General features: G+C 41.6%; 1 protein-coding gene across 1 annotated transcript in view; it reads right to left on the bottom strand.

The window, feature by feature from the left end:
- PDZD8 (PDZ domain containing 8) overlaps nucleotides 1–13,197 on the bottom strand; it is a 39,272-nt gene extending 26,075 nt beyond the window's left edge. The window contains exon 1 of the mRNA XM_033149548.1: nucleotides 12,210–13,197. Coding sequence (XP_033005439.1) covers nucleotides 12,210–13,075 — 866 coding nt within the window. The 5' untranslated portion in view covers nucleotides 13,076–13,197. The remainder of the gene's footprint in view (nucleotides 1–12,209) is intronic.
- Between the last annotated feature and the right edge of the window lie 7,971 nt (nucleotides 13,198–21,168).

Genomic DNA, 21,168 nt, shown 5'->3' with positions numbered 1-21,168 from the left:
ATTTCTAAGGTATGACCAGTTAAAACTTCAGTAATGCGTGCCAACATCATAATATAAGCAAGCATAGCTTTCTAAACATATCTGTTATTTTTAGCTGCCACCAGGAAAGATGCTTGCCATCATCAGACTATAAAAATAAAATGATTTCCCTTATCCTTTTGAGACAGATATTCAGCATTAAACTTTCCACTATTCTGTCTCATATTTTTAACACACAACACCTTTGAAAACCTCTTAAGTTGTTGAGTTCTTAAAATATGTCATTGAAAACAGAAATTTAGTGCTGCCAATTTAACCTTAAAAGGTAAAGGGATAGGGTTGCGGTGCTTATCTCGCGTTACTGGCCGAGGGAGCCGGCGTACAGCTTCCGGGTCATGTGGCCGGCATGACTAAGCTGCTTCTGGTGAACCAGAGCAGTGCACGGAAACACTGTTTACCTTCCCGCCGGAGCGGTCCCTATTTATCTACTTGCACTTTGATGTGCTTCCGAACTGCTAGGTTGGCAGGAGCAGGGACCGAGCAATGGGAGCTCACCCTGTTGTGGGATTCAAACCACTGACCAGAATGTCAGCAAGCACCAAGCTCTGTGGTTTAACCCACAGCGCCACCCGCGTCCCTATAATTTAACCTTAACTAAAGGCTAAAAATTGAATGCATGTGTCCCAATGAATTTATTGGTGTTACCACACCTATCAGCCAATCACCCATTCCCACCACCCTTCTGAGTAATACCCCTCCCCACTCTCTCACTATATATAAGGGTCTGGGGACTTCTGTTTCAGTGTATCTGAAGAAGTGTGCATGCACATGAAAGCTCATACCAAGACCAAACTTAGTTGGTCTCTAAGGTGCTACTGGAAGGAATTTTTTATTTTTTATTTTGTTTTAACAGTTATTGCAGTTACTAACTGTTGGCTAGCTGCTTATATATCCTACCATAGTGAGGAAACATTGCAGAAGCAGTATGTAAAAGCACATGAAACTTAAAATAGACTTGTTACTTCTTCTTTCACACAATCTTTAAGAAACATATAGTAAAATGATCTGTGTCCTTGACAGATACCCCTGACCATTATCAAGTTACAAACATGTTTCTGCTGAACAGAAGTTTGGAGGTTTGCTGAATGTATCTTCTAAACATCTGACTACTTTCAAGTTATGAAAATACTATCTTCCCATTACTGTAATAAGAACAAATGTAGGAAGAAATTTGAAGCAGCCCTAAAAGGTACATACACAAATGCATGTGAACAGGGCTTTATGTGGAGAGGAAAGAAGCAGCCACAGGGAGCTGCTGTTCTGAGCGGAAAAGTGGAGGAAGTTTAAAACAGAATTATTACAAAATCTTCACACACACCCCTCCAGCACCTTTCCCTCCTTGAAAGGTTCCATATAAAAGTTTACAAGAGTACTTAGGCATTGGTACTCGCACTTCCATGGTGGAAAATAAGTTTGGAGGAAGATATGATTTGGAGTAGATGGCTGGCAGGGAAAGGGGTTAAGTACATACACAAACACACCCGTCAGATTTCAGAGGGTTCTTTTCATTTTTAAGAAATGGCCAGGAATTTAGAACACACATCTGCATGTGATGTGCAGTTGCCCCTCACAGACAATAAGGAATATTTTCCCAGTTTTAAAAGATGTGTAGTAAAATCAAGTACTCCAATACTGCTCTTGCCATCTCAATTTAAAATGCTGCAGTGACTAGAAGCAATAACTAGCAGAATTATCACTTCAATGCAGTTCTTAAAGGCACAGGAGTCCTCTCAAGACATAGCTCTGGCACCCCATGTCCTCTTGGCTCCCTCACCCCCATCCCCAATGTTTTTCCTTTGGCCTCTTGGCTCCTATACTTGCCTTTCCCTCAGGTTCATATATTTCACCCTGCTTTTCTTCATTTGCCCAGCCTCTGGGCACTCTACTTCATACATTCCCTATCCTCCCAGGCCTTCTCCCAGTCAGCTTAGCTCACCCTATATAGCTTTTCTTTCAATAAAGTCTATGAGGTTCTATACCCAGACAGACAAGTATTCCTTTTTATAAATTAAACAGTGAACCTTTTGTTGTAAAGTTCTTGGTTCTCTGAGGAGTTAGAATGTTCTGTGCCATCACACGAGCTCATCTGATGTCCAAGGCATCATCGCAAGAATCACGTTATAACAGACACCAATTATGTTCAGTTTAATTTCTATGATAAAGAACTGGTCTCAAAGTAAAAAACGTAATCTATATTTGTAGCTTATGCTTTCTGCAATATACACTGGCAATTTTAGAGTGCAGGAAGATAGAGGATTAACATAATGGTTCCCAGAAAGAATATTCTCCAGTTACCTAGAGTTTACTTGAAAATATTAATAATTGTTCCACACAATAATTATTACCTTTTACTGCTGTATCTGTGATGCGGAAATGTTACAGAAGCTCTAATAAAGATGGATAGCTATTCAACAAAGGCAAGGGAGAAACAATATGCAAGAGTATACTTTAGAGACAGACAAATCTGAGGAAATATGTTGATAAATGCTCAGAATGAGGATTCACATTATTCATTCTTTCCTAAACACCATAGGTGCCACATAAAATGGTTGTCATATTCCAAAAGATAAAGAATTACAATGGGAAACTGTTAGCATCCTCCAAACCTAATCTAAGAGCCAAATTGCAAAAAAGTATATTTCAATTTAAAATTAACATACCTGCAGGTTAAAATCATATTTCTCAAGTAAAACAAAAAAGTAAAGAATTCCACTCCTTTTATGTAACAGACTAATGTCCTTATTATATACAGAGCTCCCTTACTGATTTAGCTATGCTAAGCAGATTAGGTATCTAATGGATGAACTCGCAAGACCTTGAGTTAGGAAACACAGCAGCTGGCAGATTTTTCATATTACTTATGTGGAAATAACTTCTCACAGAAGCAGGTGTGTGAAAAGCAGAACTCAATGCTTTGGTTGCAAAGTGCTTTTTGAAATGCATGTAGCAAATGTTGTTGTTGTTGTTGTTGTTAATCACCCTTCAATAAAAGTTCCCCAGGCAATGAATAATATACAATAAACAATAGAAATGCCCACCAACAAGAAACAATACAACTATAATTCACATAACTATAATAAAAAAATAACCACCAGCAAGATAGATTATCATTATGCAGTACTGATATGACCATCTCATAAACCTCTGAAGGTCAGGTGGGACAGATGCTTCAATTCCATCTGATGTCTTTTCATCACCTGAAGATGTATCTCCAATTGGAGAAAAACCCATAATCAGGGAACCATACTGAGATGTTAACTGTGAAGGGTCTACAAAGGTAGGCCTAAGAAAGGAGACAGAAGAAACACTGCCTATATGGTGGCCCTGGACCAAACAGCCATAGTGACAAAGGCTGCAAAATTACCCATACTGATTCAAAACAAATAGCAAGCCTCTACTGTAAGCTTATAATAGTAAAGGTAAGGTAAAGGTAAAGGACCTCTGGACTTTATAACATATAAAAAGGTAAAGGTACCCCTGACCATTAGGTCCAGTCACAGACGACTCTGGGGTTGCGGTGCTCATCTTGCTCTATAGGCTGAGGGAGCCGCCGTTTGTCCGCAGAGGGCTTCCAGATCATGTGGCCAGCATGACTAAGCCGCTTCTGGTGAACCAGAACAGTGCATGGAAACGCCGTTTACCTTCTCGCCGGAGTGGTCCCTATTTATCTACTTGCACTGTGATGTGCTTTCGAACTGCTAGGTGGGCAGGAACTGGGACCGAACAACGGGAGCTCACCCCATTGCGGGGATTCGAACCGCTGACCTTCTGATCGTCAAGCCCTAGGCTCTGTGGTTTAGACCACAGTGCCACCCGCATAGAGATGTGAAGGCCTGGGAAAAAAACCCCGAAAAATTCAGGAAAAAACCCATTTTATTCCGTTTTTTCCTGAAGCCTTTTTTGTTTTTTCTGAAAAATTGGAAAAATTGAAAAAATAAAAAATAGATTATAGAATGTTTTATTTTAACATGATGAATAAAATATTTTAAGATAAGGGGTTCAAATATTTTATAAATCATTTCTAAAAAAAATATGTATGGTATCAGATTATTCTACTTTCTGTGAGGACAAGCAAGTCCTGGGTTACAAACTGAACTCTCCAATACAAGAAAAAGATACATTTCTTCCTTTAGGAGGTGCTGTTGTCACCAGAAAAGAAAAAGGTTTCGGTTTTGTTTTTGCTTGCGTGTGGTATGCATTGGTTCTGTTCCTCTTCACTAGACCTCAAAGAACGGGAAGAAAATATAGAGCAACAAAAAGGGCCTGAAAGTATATACTTAATTACAGCTCAGAAAATGATTCTGATTAAATTTCATGCCCATTCATTGAAACTTAGTTCCACTTCCTTCTTCAGTTCTTTTTATGAGAATGTTTTTTTAAAATAATGTGGAGAGGAAATATGAATAATTGTTACTTCTGGATTTTTAAAAATTGTTTTGTGGAGTTATTTTTGTTCCACATAAACTAGTAAACAGTTCAGGAGATTGTTGCTCCATTTGTTACAAATACAAATAAATATTATTTTAAAAGTAAATTCTGTTTGTAATAATTGTTTGGATACACTATATTTTTAATATGCTAGTTGTGATAATTTTATGCCCATTAAAATTGTCCATAGTTATATTTTATGTTTCTAAAGTAACAGAATGACTTTCAATATTCCGTTTCCCCCTGAAAAAACCCGGGTTTTTTTCCAAGCTTCAAAATTTCCAGAAATTTTACATCTCTACACCCGCGTCCCCTTTATAACACATAGATCAGGGGTAGGCAACCTAAGGCCCATGGGCCGGATGTGGTCCAATCGCCTTCTCAATGCAGCCTGAAGATGGTCCGGAAATCAGCGTGTTTTTACATGAGTAGAATGTTTCCTTTATCTCTGGGTTATTTGTGGGGCCTGCCTGGTGTTTTTACATGAGAAGAATGTGTGCTTTTATTTACAATGCATCTCTGGGTTATTTGTGGGGCTTGCCTGGTGTTTTTACATGAGTAGAATGTGTGCTTTTATTTAAAATGCATCTCTGGGTTATTTGTGGGGCATAGGAATTTGTTCATTTCCCCCCCAAAAAAATATAGTCCGGCCCACCACATGATCTGAGTGATGGTGGACCGGCCCACAGCTGAAAAAGGTTGCTGACCCCTGACATAGATGGATGTATATTGTAAGATCTGAGTGCTGGAAAACCAAATGCAATTAGGAAGGCTGTTTTCAAGGATTACTCTTCCACAGGAGGTCCCACAGGCCCAAGGGAGTGTTTCTCAATATAGGCATTTTTGCTAACTATATATACTTCATTTCCACAAGTCTTATTCCATGGGACTGGAGCACCTTTGCTAAAATTAATATTTAGATTAATTTTTAAAAGGTAACCTAAAGGGAAGGGCATGATGAAAATTTTTAAAATTATGATTTGTGTAGACAAAATAAAACAAGGTAAGTTTGTCTCCTACCTTCTTAAAACTTGGATGAACCTGGGATCAAAGAAGTTAAATGGTGCAGATTCAGGAAATAAAAAAGGATTTCTTTTCAGTGTGTAAGAAATTAAATGAAGTCACTGCTACAAGACACAGTAATGGCCACTGTTAAGCTATTTTGTAAAGGGTATTAAACAAATACAGTGGTGCCCCGCTAGACAAAAATAATTCGTTCTACGAGTGTCTTCGTAGAGCGAATTTTTCGTCTAGCGAAGCGGCAATGCGAGGCAGCCCCATTGACTTTTTTGTCTTGCGGGGCAGCCTTCCGCTAGCGAATGCCGTTCGTCTAGCGAGTTTTTCGTCTAGCGAGGCATTCGTCTAGCGGGGCACCACTGTACATGGAAGGTGTCTATCAATGACAGGCCTCCATGTTCAGATGCAGTAGGCCACAAAGTATCAGCAGTTGTGGAGCCACAAAGGCATTGCTCTATTCCCTTAATACCTACCTGTGACGCATACAGATGGGAAAAGTGGATGCTGGACTAGATTAACTATTATTCTCCCCTAAAAAGTCTCTACTTAAACTCTTAACTTTTCCTTCCATAGCTAGCAATTATACCCATTCACTGATTTATTTGTGGAACCCTCTTGTAGTACTGCACAAAGCTGGGGAGATTGTCTTTACCTGCAAACATCTAATCAGTAACAGCCTCAAAATCTGTGTTGGCAGCATTTGTATATCTACCACTTGATTGGACATTATTCAACATGCAAATTCAAAAAACAGATGTTACCTTAAATGCAACAGTTGTTTTGGCCCAGAGAACAAAGTGTCCCAATTAAAAGAATGTTCTAATTCTTTTTTAATTGCTGATATTTGCTAGAACAAAATGCAAAACAAAGAACACAAGCAATAGACTATTTACTGTTTTATGCCCATATTGCCACTTAATACCTATATTGTTTGTTTGTTTGTTTGTTTTGTTTATATACCGCCCTTCAGACAGAGTTGGTTTACAGAATAAAAACACAAAAAATACATAACTTAATAACAAACAATATATCTGCAGCTTGAGGTCAAAGTTGCCTTCCCCAGTATGGTGTCATTCAGACATTATGAGCTCCAGCTCCCATCATTCCTAACCATTTGCCATGCTTGCAAGGATTTGAAGTCCAAAACAACTGGAGAGCAGCACATTGGGAAAAGCTTCATTACCTGAACCTTATTTGTCCTATGCATGGGTGATTAGAAATGTTAAAGTACCTTGTTTTTGTACTCTACATTACTTTATCCTTTCCAGGACTTCCAATTCTTGACATACTTTAATAGCTTTTTAAAAACAGTAACATTTCACATGCTCTTTGTGCAAAACAGCAATTTTTCTTCATCTCTGAAAGATCCCTTCATCATTTTCATTTAAGTACCTCTTCGAAAAGGAGTAATTACCACACCACTTCTTTTCAAATCTTATTAATTAGTAAATAGGCTGCCTATTATTATTGTTCTGTCCTTCAGTCATACACTGGTAGAAAGTACTATTCCCAAATATCTGGAAATGACTTGACACCAAGGTGACACCTTGCCAAAAAAGAGAAGAATAATTTGGACAAATGTCAAAGCCTTGGGGTTGATCCAGCTGGGTCAACACATTACAACTCAGGCATATTTCTTACTGAGAAGACTTAACAGCCTGTATTACTTCAGCCTGCAAGAAATACCATAAAAAATGTCTAGCACATTTATGTTTTAATCTAACCTTTATCCTGATATGCTAGTTTTCTAGTTACCAAAAGCAAGGCTGCAATATGTAATCATCCAATTAATCAAATATCCATTTTGATTGGCTGAAAAGGTGCCCATGATCAATAAGTATCAGGAGCCAGGACCCAAACCAATGGATTCAAGTTACAAAAAAGGAGACTAAATACTGTATCAAGAAGAACTTTCTGAGAATAAGCGCTGTTTTGACAGTGGAACATACTCCCATGAGAGGTGGTGGTCTCTCCTTTCTTGGAGGTTTTAAAGCAGATGTTGGATTGTCATCTGTCAAATATTATCTAGTTGAGATTCCTGACTTGCAGGGTGCTGGACTAGATGGCCCACAGGATCCCTTCCAACTATACAATTCAACTTAGAATCATAGCATTGTAGATTTGGACAGATTCTATGATTCTATAATTACACAAACAGTACTTAAAACCTGCAAATGCCACCTTAGAAAAGGATTCCCTCCTCTTTAAATATCTAGTTTGATTATCACTTTAATTCTATCCAAGTTCAATATTATTATAATTAAATCATGTTTAACTAAATCTAGGCCACAGCATCAGAATACACACACACAAAAAATCAGGAAAACTTTTAAACAAGGGACAAGTTCTATTAACAGAACCAATTGAAGGATATAAGAAAAACAAAAGAAGCCAATTTTAGCTTCACTTGATTTTAGAGATGGAAAATATCAAATCAGAGCCAATATTGTTACGAAGCAGCTATTAATATTCTAACTCCTTTTTTTGGTCTAGAGAGAAGCTGTTTTCAAAAACAGATATGCACTAGATACGTTTTTAAAATACAAGATGTACCATGTGAGAAAAGGCCTTTAGTATTTACTTATAACCACAGTTACATTTTAAAAACCAGTCTAAATTTTGGATTATAGTTCAAATTAGAGACTTGCTAGCTGAAACAGTACATCATTCCAGTAGGGTTTATTAATACTTCAGAAAGCATCTGGAAGATTGCCTCACCAACATCAGATTATAATAGATCTGGAATCTGCATACTACAAACAGGGAGAACAACAATAGCTATCTGTGAAAAATAACAGGTAACTTTTAACCTTTGGTACTAGCAAAACTTATTAGACCCAGTGGCCATATTTCAGTTAATGAAAACACCAACATATGTAATAATCACAGATCAATTTTGTCACCTGGAACAAGATACCAGTAAGCTCCTATGAGGAACCAAGATTTGTACTTTCCAAAGTCACTAGGAAAATAGAAAGTTGTATCATAAAGGAAAGAGAGTTGTCTCTCCCTTTTACATTTCAGTCTTTTTGGCATTTAATTCAACTGTGAGAATGGAAGTGGAAAGTCTTTTTATGATATTTCAGTGCTTTGGGTTCTTCAGCCAAAATTTCCAGCTTAATTTAAAAAAAAAATGAAGCAAGAAGGAACAGCAACCCTAGCCACTAATGTCCACTTATCTAGAAGCAAGTTCCACACACAATGGAAGAGACTTCTAGGTAAATATGAAAAGGATTACAAATTTGAAAAATAAAATAAAATAAAAAGCTGTCTATTTTCTGTCTATATAAGGTATTATCTGATGAATAAAGGATGAACTTTTATACTGTGGTATATTCCAGGCTTGTTACGGAATAGCCATGCCTGTAAAGTTTAGCTGTTAAACTGTGCAACAGATTCCCATTAGGGGTGGTGGACTCTCCTTCCTTGGAGGTGTTTAAGCAGAAGTTGGATAGCCATCTGTCATGTATGATCTAGTTGAGATTTCTGTAATCCAGGGAGCTGGATAATGAAGGGGTCCCTTCCAACTCTACAATTCTATGATTTTATGATTCTGTGGTATCAGTGATTTAGTGGTATCAGTTAGGGCCTACTAAATTTTCTCTGCAGCAATAACCATTGGTTAAGATCCACTGTACTGCAAGGTGTTCACTCACACAATGGGGCTTCTCTCCTCCCTCTGCACCCTCACTCAAAATCTTCCTGAATCTTCCAATATTCAGCTTCATTAAATATCCACAAATTCTGGCATTATAAAGGAATTTTCTCCCTGTATCGACTTTCTATGTGCTATGCATAATTTTATATGCTTATTTCATGTCGCCTCTTACTCATCTAAACTGAAATTCCCCAAAAGCAAAACTGACACCATTTGTTCAACTGCAGAATACTTTGTAGTGTGCAAACAACACAATTACTCCTATGATTAGTTGAACACTGCAAGGCACTCCCACCACTGAATGAGGGAGCCTGCTTCCTCTCCAGGGGCTCAGGCTGATGGAAACAGAATCTTCTAGTGCTCAGGAACACATGCTATGTGAAAAACTAGCCAACCTCTCCCAGCACCTTGCATGGTAGCTACTATTGCATTTAGAATAAATCCAAGTACTTTATTATTATACATTATAAAGTTCTAAACTTAGTATTTGGGATTGAGATATGTAGGATATCTCAAAACTGGTGTTTTTAAAATGTATGGGCACACATCCACAATCTAACATTAAGCTGAAATACAGTGCTACCTCGGGTTAAGAACTTAATTTGTTCCAGAGGTCCGTTCTTAACCTGAAACTGTTCTTAACCTGAAGCACCACTTTAGCTAATGGGAACTCCCGCTGCCGCTGCGCCGCCAGAGCACAATTTCTGTTTTTATCCTGAAGCAAAGTTCTTAACCTGAAGCATTATTTCTGGGTTAGCGGAGTATGTAACCTGAAGCATATGTAACCCAAGGCACCATTGTACCCTGTACAACTAATGATAAAGATGGTAAACAGAAAGGCAGGAAGAAGACAAGTAACCACTCCTTTCAGGACAAACTCAACACAGAAAAATAATTTCCACCTGCATTAGTGGTTAAAAGACAAAACCAGAAGCTGTGAAAGGCAGCTGATCTGGACTAAATATCAACAGAGTACATAATCTTTTGAATATGATGTGGGTGTTTTAAAGTGTTAAAAGAAAAGGGTGTAGCCCAGGGGTGTCAGTGAACAGACAACTTTTCTCTTTCTTCTGCTACTTTGTACGAAGTCATTTTGCCAACACAGATTATCTACAAAATAAGAGAGCATTAAAACCATGCCTCTTAAAAATTCTAGCAAGTTTATGTAGTTTACCAAAACAAAAAGCACCCCCGGCATGTTCCAATTCGTAAACAGGGTTCCATAAATACACTCACCTGTTTGCCAGTTGCAAGCATCCCTGCACCAAACACCCAGCACAAAAATATTCCCACCCCAGGTTGTCCATAAATAGAAGAATATCAAGAGGAAACACAGAGAGCCCTCCATTACCAGAGTTCTCTGCAGGTCAAAGAGTACCAAAGAGTGAGTGATATGTTATTTACATCTTCTGCAAGAGAGAGAATATTAGTTCTTTTCCCTAACTAGAGGGGAAAGAAAGACATGAAGTTTCTTTCTTTCCAGAAACGCTTTTGCAAATCAGAGTAGAAAGGGATTTCATAGGCCCCCTAGTCCAACCCCCAGCTAGATCCAAGAAATCCAGAGCAAAAGCATCCCCAACAGATAACCAGTCTCTACTTGAAGACCTCCAGCAAAAGAAAGCCCAACCATGTACCCCAGATAACTGATTATTGGTTTCATGTTCTTACCACTAAAAAGTTTTTCCTAACATGCAACCCAAGTTTAACTTAACATGCAACACTCTGGTAACTTAAGCCCATTATATATGTTCTTGTTCTGGGATAGCAGAGAACTATGTAACAGCCCTTCAGTATTTATGCTTGACAAATCTATGCTGGCTTCTACTAACCACTGTGTTTGTCAAGATTTATGCTTACAAATTTGTCCCTATCTAATCTGTTCAAGTATCTTTCCTGGTAGGTAGCAAAAGCAGTCTCATCTTCCTCTTTTCTGAGAAATGGACCAACATTTGCCTATCTCCAGTCCTTACTCATTCTCAAGGATATCTAACAGATGATACAGATTCTGAGAATACATCAGCAGCTTCTTCTAGTACCCAAGAATGCAATACATCTGGCCCTGAAAACCAGAACTCTTTTAAGGCAGCTAGGCATTTTCTGACCAATTCCTCTTCTATCTTAAATTGCAATCCTGACCCTTAACTACTGTTGCAAGGTCACATACAGTTCCCTTTTTAGGAGAAAACAAGAAGCAAAAGGGTATTGAGTAGTTCCTCCTTCTCTTTATTACATGCTAACATTTCATTATCCTTACAATCAAGCAGGCCTACTGTTACCTTCCTCTTCCTTAAACCATGCAATCCTTTTCATTACATAGTATGCCAGCCTCAGTTTTCCTAAAACTGTCCTAACAAGTCTGGGTATGCATCTGTATTTGCCCTCTGTGATGACCCCTCCTTCATTTTTTCTAAGTCTTGGGCTTTTTTTGAGCTCATCACCAAACTTTTTGGTCAGCAGCGCCGGCTCTTTACATTTTACCTCATATTTTTCTCCCATTAGAATTGTGATTTGCCTTTAGTAACTTCTTCACTTCATGAACTCCCACTAGTCGGGCTCCTTTCTTTATTAGTATATCTAGCAATGGAATCCTACCTAGCATTTCTCTGAGCTGATTAAATCCAGCTTTCCTGAAATCAAAGGTACATGTTTGGCTTTATTCACCATAAGCTTTCCACATGATCAAGATTTCCAACTGACTGGAATAAAGCAGCAATGAGTTGCTGCCTGCACTTTCTTCAAAAAACAACAGAATAAGGGGCACCATGAGGTGTGGAATGGGGGAGTGGGGTCAGTAGTACAACTAAATAATGGTTGTGATAAGACAAACCAAAAATCTGTGGACCTATGCATATGAATACAAACCATTCCCAAATTCATCTTTTCTCTGCACCTCCAGAAGGCTTTTTTGCGAATGTTATCATCATTGTTGTTATTACCATGTTTCAAACACCACACTACACAGGGTTTATTAAGAATAAGTCAATAGAAAGTTTTACTTCCAACAATTCCCCATACTATCATGTGAGTAAAGTACAGCTTTGCTCCAGATAAACCCAAAGCACCTTACCTGATTTTATAATGAGGTAAAGTATGTTTGCGCCTAATGACTTTCTTGAACTGGCTGACAATGATGGAAGTAAGTTGTGGCAAGGGCCTTCCTTCAAACTGTGACTTGACTTCAAGACCAATTACAGGCTCATCAACAAAGGCGAAAGACCAGTGAGTGAAGGGCAAGCGCGTGAAGACCAGCCTCACCCGACCCACCACCCTAGAGATCTTGGCAAAGAGATATGCCGACTTGCCAAAGACAAGGTCGGCATCAATGGCCAAGTGGAAGCCACCATTGTACTCAACATCCACCTCAAAGTCTAGTTCCTCAGGGCATCCTTCCTCGCTACAAGTCACTGGCCTCAGGATCTTGATGTTCTTGAAAACGGGCACGACATTCCCAAAGGCAACATCCCTCAAGCTGAGCCCCTCCAGCACCTTGCCTGTCACCTTTGTCTGGAGCAGCTCCTCAAACTCCACCTTGATCTTCCTGGTGACCCAGTGCCTGACAAAGCCAGTGTCCTTGAGCTCCCTGAAGAGAAAGAGACAGATGGCATTGAGCCAGTAGAGGGTCTCCTCGGTGAACTCCACCACCGAGCTAGAGGAGGAGTCCGAGGTGGCGCCCTGGTCGTTTTTGGAAGGGGACTGGCTGGGGAGCAGAATGCGGGAGCCAGTGCCCTCTTGCACCCCGCCAACGAAGCCGGCGAAGTAGTCCTTGAGGCTGGTGTCGGGCACTGCCCGGGTGGTGTAGATGCCGGGGCTGGGCGCCGAGGTCGGCCCCTCGGGGGTTTCGGGCTTCCTCCGGTAGAAGAGCAGGATCTGGCACAGCAGTGTCAGGCAGGAGCCCAGCAGAGCCGACAACAGCATTCCATACATCGACAGCATCGCCTCAGCGCCTCTCGCCGCCCCTCAAGCAGCCGCGCCGGCTCCCTCCGAGCCGCCTACCCCGCGGCCCTCGCCGCCTCACGCCGCCGCCGGCACCACGGCCAGCCCCGCTACCTCCATCTTGCGGGCAGCGGCTTGAGGAGAAACAGGCGCCGTCCAAAAACAAAAGCAACCCGGGGAGCTCGCGGTCGACGCCGCCCCCTCAACGCTCGCTCCCCTCAGCCAGCCCCAGACGACAAACCGCCGCCGTATCCACAACTCCTTCCCTCTGTGGCCCGCTCCGCCTCACACAGCAGCAGCGGCCGCGGCATCCGGGTCTTCTCTCGTCTTCTCCGGTCCACCGCCCCCTTCCTGAGGAAAGGAGACCAACTGCCACTTCTCTCCCTTTGGCTGCCCCGTCCCCTCTTCTGTCTGGATTGTAAGGGCTGGGGAGGTCCGGGGGTGGGTGGGTTACGTCATAGACTACGCCGTCCCATGCGCTGACCTCATAATACTGCGGAGTGAGGAGGGGGGGAAAAGTAAGGCTGAAAAAAGGAGATAGGAAGTGCGCATGCGTGTTTGTTTCTAGCCCCTCCTCCTCCCTTCTGTTGCTTTTGCTTCTAGCTACTCCCTCCGCCCGTCCGGCATGCTCTGTGTTCAAGGCTGGTTGAGAGGTTAGTGTTTGTAAGGCAAAAGGGTTGACAGTGTGATGGTCCTTAAAGGTACCGCAAGAAGGAAACTTGGTCGAAGCCTGTTTCGAGGGCAGGCTCGGGCTGAGTCCCATTTGCATCAGGAGGATTGCGGGAGCGGTGTTTTCTTTATCAGCATAGGATGCAAGCGGTGTTCGAAAAATAACAACAGGGATTCCGAATTCGGACACTTCACACAGGCGCGCGCGCGCGCGCACCCGCACCCCTTCATTGCTAGCCTGCATTTTATTTTCTCTCTTCCCACCTGGCCCACCGACAAAGCAATTGCAACCAGCGCATTAGTTTATTGAACGTATAAGCCGCTTCCCACAACAGAACGTCCGAAGCGATAGAGTAAAACATACACAAGCACATCCAAAATATAATTAGAGCAGAACCATCAAATCTTGGATGCTACCCCAATGCCGTGGAAAACAAACATGTCTTTTTTTCTTTTCTTTTTTTTCTTTTTTTGCACTTCACCGGCATGCTTCTTCCACCCGCGTCGTTTCCCGATCTCCGTGAAAATTACTCCCTTTCTCCTGCTTTTGTTTCAGATTAGGCAACTACTGCCAAGAAAATGAATGAAAATATTCTAGCCAAGATACATTGGCACGCAGCTTATACTTCACTGAACATATCAATTTCAAGCAAGAAGGTAGCCGGACCTTGAAGGATTGCAGTGACTTAAATATGCCGATTGCCGAATCAACACGAAGGATGGTTTTTGTAATGAAACACAAATCGAAAGGAACCTGTAAACCTTTTTTCCGAATGCAAAAATAAGGGGAAGAGCGAAGAGGGAGAAGAGCAGGTGCAGAGAGGGGGTGGGTATTGGGTGTGAAATTAGACTCTTTTGAAAATGACAAAATACCAAATCAAAGTCCAGGGGATGGGGGTTGCCTTTATTTACATTTTTAAAACAAGGCCTTTAACCTTAAGAAACACACAGAACTTGTATATTGCTTCATATATGCTGTTTACGGACCAATTCACACCTATCAGCTGATCACCCATTCCCACCACCTTTCTGAGTAATACCCCTCCCCACTCCCTCACTATATTTAAGGATCTGGTGACTTCTGTTTTAGTGTATCTGAAGAAGTGTGCATGCACACGAAAGCTCATACCAAGAACAAACACAGTTGGTCTCTAAGGTGCTACTGAAAAGAATTTTCTATTTTGTTTCAATTACACAATGCAACCCAATTAGGCACAGATTTCATGATGCTAAAGGGAAACAATAATAAACACAGGTTTTCTATTAATGTTATCGAGATTCAAAAGTGCAGTGGAATAAAAATTATTCAGAGTCACTGTTGTCCCTCTTTTCCTCTAAAATAATGGTTATTGGATGGTATGAAAAAACTACATGTCTCTGAGTGATGCTTTAAGATTGCAGTCCAAACAGCACCTGCTTGAAAAAGCTGAGCAACAGCAAGATTCCAGGGGTCTTGGCACTTACCCAGAGTTTGTCTTCCTTTGGAATGAGACATACCTGAGATTAGTGTCTTTGAGAATAAAGGTTTGTTTTATACATATTTACAACCTGAGTTTTGATGGAGGAAGTGCAGAACATTTCACTCCAATAGTGGCTCTCATTGCTCCTCTCATAGCTTCAGCAAGCTTGTGTCTAAAGCAGCAGCCAGTCATGTCCCCATCCATGTCTCGATGCAGCCTGTTCCAGCCAGCACACATGCTGTTTTGGCCTTCTCCTTCCCCCAAACCCTTGCTCAGTTAAAAAGACAGGTGGTGATATCACACCTCATGTTACCTGATAAGTGACATAGAGATAGGTCAATTAATCAAGAGTCTAAAATTGATCACACTGGACAAAGAATTGATAATATTGCATCCTTTGTGACCTTACTGCACAAGGCACTTCTACATTGTTGAAATAAAATAATAGATACCTATAAGTTAAAATTGAGGGTTGTTGTTTTTTTAACTTTTAAAAACCCTTAGACATGTCCTCTGAATTGTTTTGGGGATGGATCCAGGGCAGGTAGAGGTGGGTGTCCACCCCGCCCCCCATGAACATACTGCAGTACGTTGTGGGGGTGGTTTTTTTAAATATGGCAGTGTTTGGTTGGGTGCCATCCAACACCACACACGCTCAGTGGACTGCAGCTGTTTTGAGCAAGTCTGTTGTTCCACAAAATTTGAATGAATGAATGAATGAATAAAATGCCTGCACAGGCAAAAGGATGCATGCCCAAAATTAAACCAGGCTTTCCACAACTCAGGGAGGGTGGGCTGCTGGTGGGCAGGCAGGCAAGGAGACACACATACATACATATATTGTATTTTAACCCACCGTTTTGTACAGGTCTAGTAGTTGAATATTCAGAGTGGGTGGGAACACACATTTCAAATACATCCCATTGAACAGTGCCCACTTGTGTGGATGGAAAACAATGAGATGATGAGTTTAATTGAAAGGGCTTGTGTGTGGACATACATATGCAAAATCACACATGAAAAAGTTTGATGTACGTGACCCACACACTCATTAGCATTTGGGCATGTGTGCAGCCCTAGTCCTAGGACCTTCTGGGAAGCACCGAAGCACATGAAGGCAACTACCCTCTCCTATATCTTACCCCTCAGTACTTGGCATTCAGAGGCATATCAACACTGAAATTATAAAGAATTTCCTTTGTTTTGAATGATTGCTCTCAGTTCACAACACCATTTCAACCTAACATAAGGTGTGTTCTTTATCTCCAACACAAGAGCTCTTGTTTTTGAAACTGGATCTGGCAACCCTGCTTTATGGAAGGAAGGCTGAAATTGCTGACAGGTGCAGCTATCTAGCCCTTCAGTGTCACATAACATATTGGCATGCAATTGACATGTGGCACATGGACAAAAAAAGAGAAGACATTAAGGGATGTGAATAGATCCAACATGGCCAGATAATGCAGGACACATTTCTGCAAAGAGGAGGAGACTGGGCAGATGGCTTTTTGTCCTCTTATTCATATTCTGTGTGTGTGTGTGTGTGTGTGTGTGTGTGTGTGTGTGTGTGTTTTAAAGGGAGCTAAGGCAATTGTCACAGGTAGGTAGCAACTTTAATTCCAATTTGTTATTTTTGTACACCAAGTATTTCTGATTCCCAATACATAGATTCATCTTGCAACATAAACACTGGCAGATTTCCAACTATGTGTCTTTTAGCAAGCTCCTTTTTTCCATTGTGTCTTTCGTGTGGAGAAGATGGATAGGGAGCAGTAGAACCTTGCACTCTCCAATGAAGCAGGAAAGTTGGAAGATTGAGGAAAAAATAAAGTACTTTTATACTTTAAAAGGTAAAGGGACCCCTGACTGTTAGGTCCAGTCGCGGACGACTCTGGGGTTGCGGCTCTCATCTCGCTTTATTGGCCAAGGGAGTCGGCGTACAGCTTCCGGGTCATGTGGCCAGCATGACTAAGCCGCTTGTGGCAAACCAGAGCAGCGCACGGAAACGCCGTTTACCTTCCTGCTGGAGCGGTGCCTATTTCTCTATTTGCACTTTGACGTGCTTTCGAACTGCTAGGTGGACAGGAGCTGGGACCGAACAACGGGTGCTCACTCCGTTGCAGGGATTTGAAGCGCTGACCCTTTGACCGGCAATCCCTAGGCTCAATGGTTTAGACCACAGCGCCACCCGTGTTTACATAATGCATAAATAAACTGGGGAATATGCCCTCACAGGAGATTGTGATGGCCACCAACTTGGATGGCTTTAAAGAGGCTTGGACAAACATAAGGAGAAAGGGGCTATCAACTGCTACTAGCCATGATGGCTGTGTTTTTACTCCCACTATTGAAGGCAGTATGTCTCTGAATACCAGTTTCTGGGAACCACAAGTGAGGAGAGTGTTGTTGTTCTTGGTCCTCCATGCAGGCTTCTCCTGGGCCACTGTGAGAACAGGATGCTGGAAACCGATGAATCTTTGGTCTGTTCACCAGGGCTCTTATGGTTTTTTCCTTTGCTGATCACATTACATGTATAGTTAGGGACTGTTACATTTACATTATATGAGATCAGCAGAAAAACAGGAATGTGATGCCCAGTCAAGCAAAGTGTGTGAAGCTAAGCTAAATCAACAGCTATGTTTACTGTGGCAGTTTGATTACTTCCCAGAAGCAACATGCAACTCTTTGATTTCAGAGTTGTCACACTTCTGGGATTAATATTCAGGGCCATTAACATGAGTTATCTTGTCCACAGCTCAGCAATAGCACAGGTATTATATGCATCGCATAAGGAGCCCACATATTTCTCTGTATTAATAATATATAAATACGAGTTAATGAAGGGAGGGAGGGAGAGCAAGAGAGACAGTTGTGTTAATTGACTTTCCGAGATGCTAATCTATGGCTCATTAGCTTTAAACATAGGTCTTGCAGCATGGTGCCATGTAGAAATAATGTACTTTAGCTGGAAACACAGCACAGTAAATGCAGCATGGTGTTCATCCATTATTCAGCTTATAAACACACACACCCCTCTATTTGTTCTCCGGAGAGTTTTAGGAAGCAGGATGATTAAAGGCACAGGAAGAGAGGTCTGCAGATAAACATGCATAATAAAAGCCTGGAGAGGAATAAAGAGCTGGTGCTTAAGTATGCAGGAAGAACTGTTGCCTAAGCTACATGCTGTGGTGTTAGTAAAATAAAAAAAATAAAAAATAAAAAGCATCTCAATCACAAAGCAGAGGTGGGGAACCTACAGCCCTCCAGATGTTGTTAGACTACAATGCCCATCATCCTTGGACAGGGCCAGTCCAGAATATGACAGAGTGAGACAGTTAACTTAGGTTGGAGGAGGGGTGGAGAGACATTGGTGCTCCCCAGATCCCCTGCTCACTTCATTATTAACTTGACCCTGATGTTGGGAAAGATGGAGGGCACAAGAAGGGGATGGCAGAGGATGAGATGGTTGGACAGTGTTCTCGAAGCTACCAACATGAGTCTGACCAAACTGCAGGAGGCAGAGGAAGACAGGAGTGCCTGGCGTGCTCTGGTCCATGGGGTCATGAAGAGTCAAACATGACTAAATGACTAAACAACATCTATCTATCTATCTATCTATCTATCTATCTATCTATCTATCTATCTATCATCTATCTATATCAAACCCTGAGTTTAAAGCAGCTTTTCTAGCTGCCATGACAAACTGTGGGAGCAACTCTGGTATCCTCCTGGCCACTTTGGCCCTCCACTTTGGCCAGAAGGTCTTATTCTTTAGGATCCCCTTGGCCTTTTCTCAGAGAGGCAATGAGGAGGTAAAGTAAGCAGCGGAGAAACCACCACTATTGCTGGTGATTGGGGGTGGGACATGGTGTGGAGAAACTGGAGAGGCACAAATGTCTTTCTAATGGCTGAAATCTTAAAGATGCAAATAATCAATGTAGGGCAGAAACTCAAACCAATAAATTTTTATGGAAACCAAATATAATGACATAGCAGCCAGCCACCTTATGAGTCAAACAACATCTACATCTCATTGCCAAAAATACACTAAATTCTATTTTGAAGCACAGGCACAAAACCATACCTTAGCCAAAACACACATATTTTCTCATCCTTCTACTTAATGCCTCCCTCTAGCCCAGGGCTGAGAAATGATGTTGGACTACATCATCCCTAACCATTGGCCATGCTGGCTGGGGCTGATGAGATTTGGAATCCAACAAATATTTAGAGGGACACAGATCCCCTGCCACTCCAGTAGCCCTCCATGCACTGGAGACTTAACTTCTGCAGCAAGGTTTTTCTATACATGTAGGCTCCCAAACGGGTTAGAACCCTAATATGCCAGGGTTCTAGATCATGCAAGAAGCTTTCAGGACTAGAACTGGCTCCTGCCTGCTGCAGAGGTTCAGCCCCCAACAAGTGAGAGAGCTCTGGGAGTGGTGATAATGATAATGAAGGAGCGGTGAGGGCAGCCAGAGAGTATTCCCATGCTTCCCCTCATGCAATGGTAGTCACATGGGGTGAAGAACTTTGGAAGGCTTAAACTAGTGATTGACAATAGTTCATGCCACCTTATGCTAAATTTATGCAAATCTGTTCTCTGGGAGTGATGAATTTCCTCTTTCCTTTTGTTGGCAATGCATACATGCCCACCCTTGCTGCTTTTTATGAAACATTTAGACTTCTGTACATATCTAGTGCTTTTTTTCTAGGGATACTCAAGGGTACGCAGTACCAGCACCCACCAAAGAAAACCATTTGTTAAAAGTGTGACACTTACCATAACAACATCATAGTGAATACCGGCACCCGTTTTCTAGAATAAAAGCCCTGCATGCTTCCCAATCTCTGAGCAGTGAGAGGTTTGAGGGTGCGAGTACATATCTCTTGTTTCGTTTCCTTGAAATTAAGGTCACTAGAGACTGAGTTGTATTTGAGATATATGGTTTTATTTGCACATGAGCATGAAATGGAAGGGCTCAGAACATTAACACTCTTGCTCCCTCATTGTGCTGAAGTGGCCGGGCAAAGCCCTATCTTCAGACTCAGCACAAGTAAGTCCTCTGTGTCTCCCAGTTCCAGATACACAAGAGACAAGATGAGACTGGCCCTTGGACTTTTAGTCACCCACTGAGAATGACATTGCCTCCACCGAGGGGAGGAAGACCTGCCCCCTTCTCCTGCAAGTATATCACACTAGTAATTCCTATAGGAACACACCTGTACTTAGCCTACTATTTACTCATGCAAATATATACCTAGCAGAACTTGTTAGAACCATCAACTTAGCAAAATGACTGCTTTTGCAGCCTCTTTCCCTCCAGAATCCCATCTTACAGATATAAAACCACAGGCTTGGAGGAAACCTAAGGTGACATCTAGACCAAGCCTGCATCCTGTAACATAATACGCTAGAGTATAAAATATACATTGTTTATGAAAAATGGACACATGTTTCAAACTTGGATATTCCCTTTAAATATACGTAAGCAGGGCCCTAATTCTTTCCCACAGCACCTTGATTTATCTTAAAGGGGAAAGCTGCAATGGAAAAAGAAGTACATATCAATGACTTGGCAGCAGAATTCCCCATCTGGCATCCTTACCCTGTAAGTCCCCTTACACAAGTCTCATCTGATTTGTGCATAAGGAACGGCAAGAGAATGTTGTGCAACTGGCTTCACATCTTTCCCCAGCCTTCTGTGCAAAGTTAGCACAGAGGGACTTTCATATGCCAGCAGCTGTGGCAATCGAAGTGGACAGCAAGTGAAACAACATCCTGAGCTCCAAAGCAGAGAGGCTTGTTAAGACAGAAGTCTGTTGCCCTTGCTTTCCCTGAGAGCAGGTTGTTTCTCTTCCCCTTTCTTGCCCCACTTTGCTTGGCCTAAAAGCAGGCTCGTGGCTTGGAGATATTAATGCATAGGGAAATCCTTTTGGGTGAACAGTGTTATCAGCCAGGCT

Source organism: Lacerta agilis, chromosome 5, assembly GCF_009819535.1.
Source record: "Lacerta agilis isolate rLacAgi1 chromosome 5, rLacAgi1.pri, whole genome shotgun sequence".
Taxonomy (NCBI): domain Eukaryota; kingdom Metazoa; phylum Chordata; class Lepidosauria; order Squamata; family Lacertidae; genus Lacerta; species Lacerta agilis.
The sequence above is the reverse complement of the archived record's forward strand: the minus strand, read 5'-3'. Positions and strand labels throughout refer to the sequence as shown.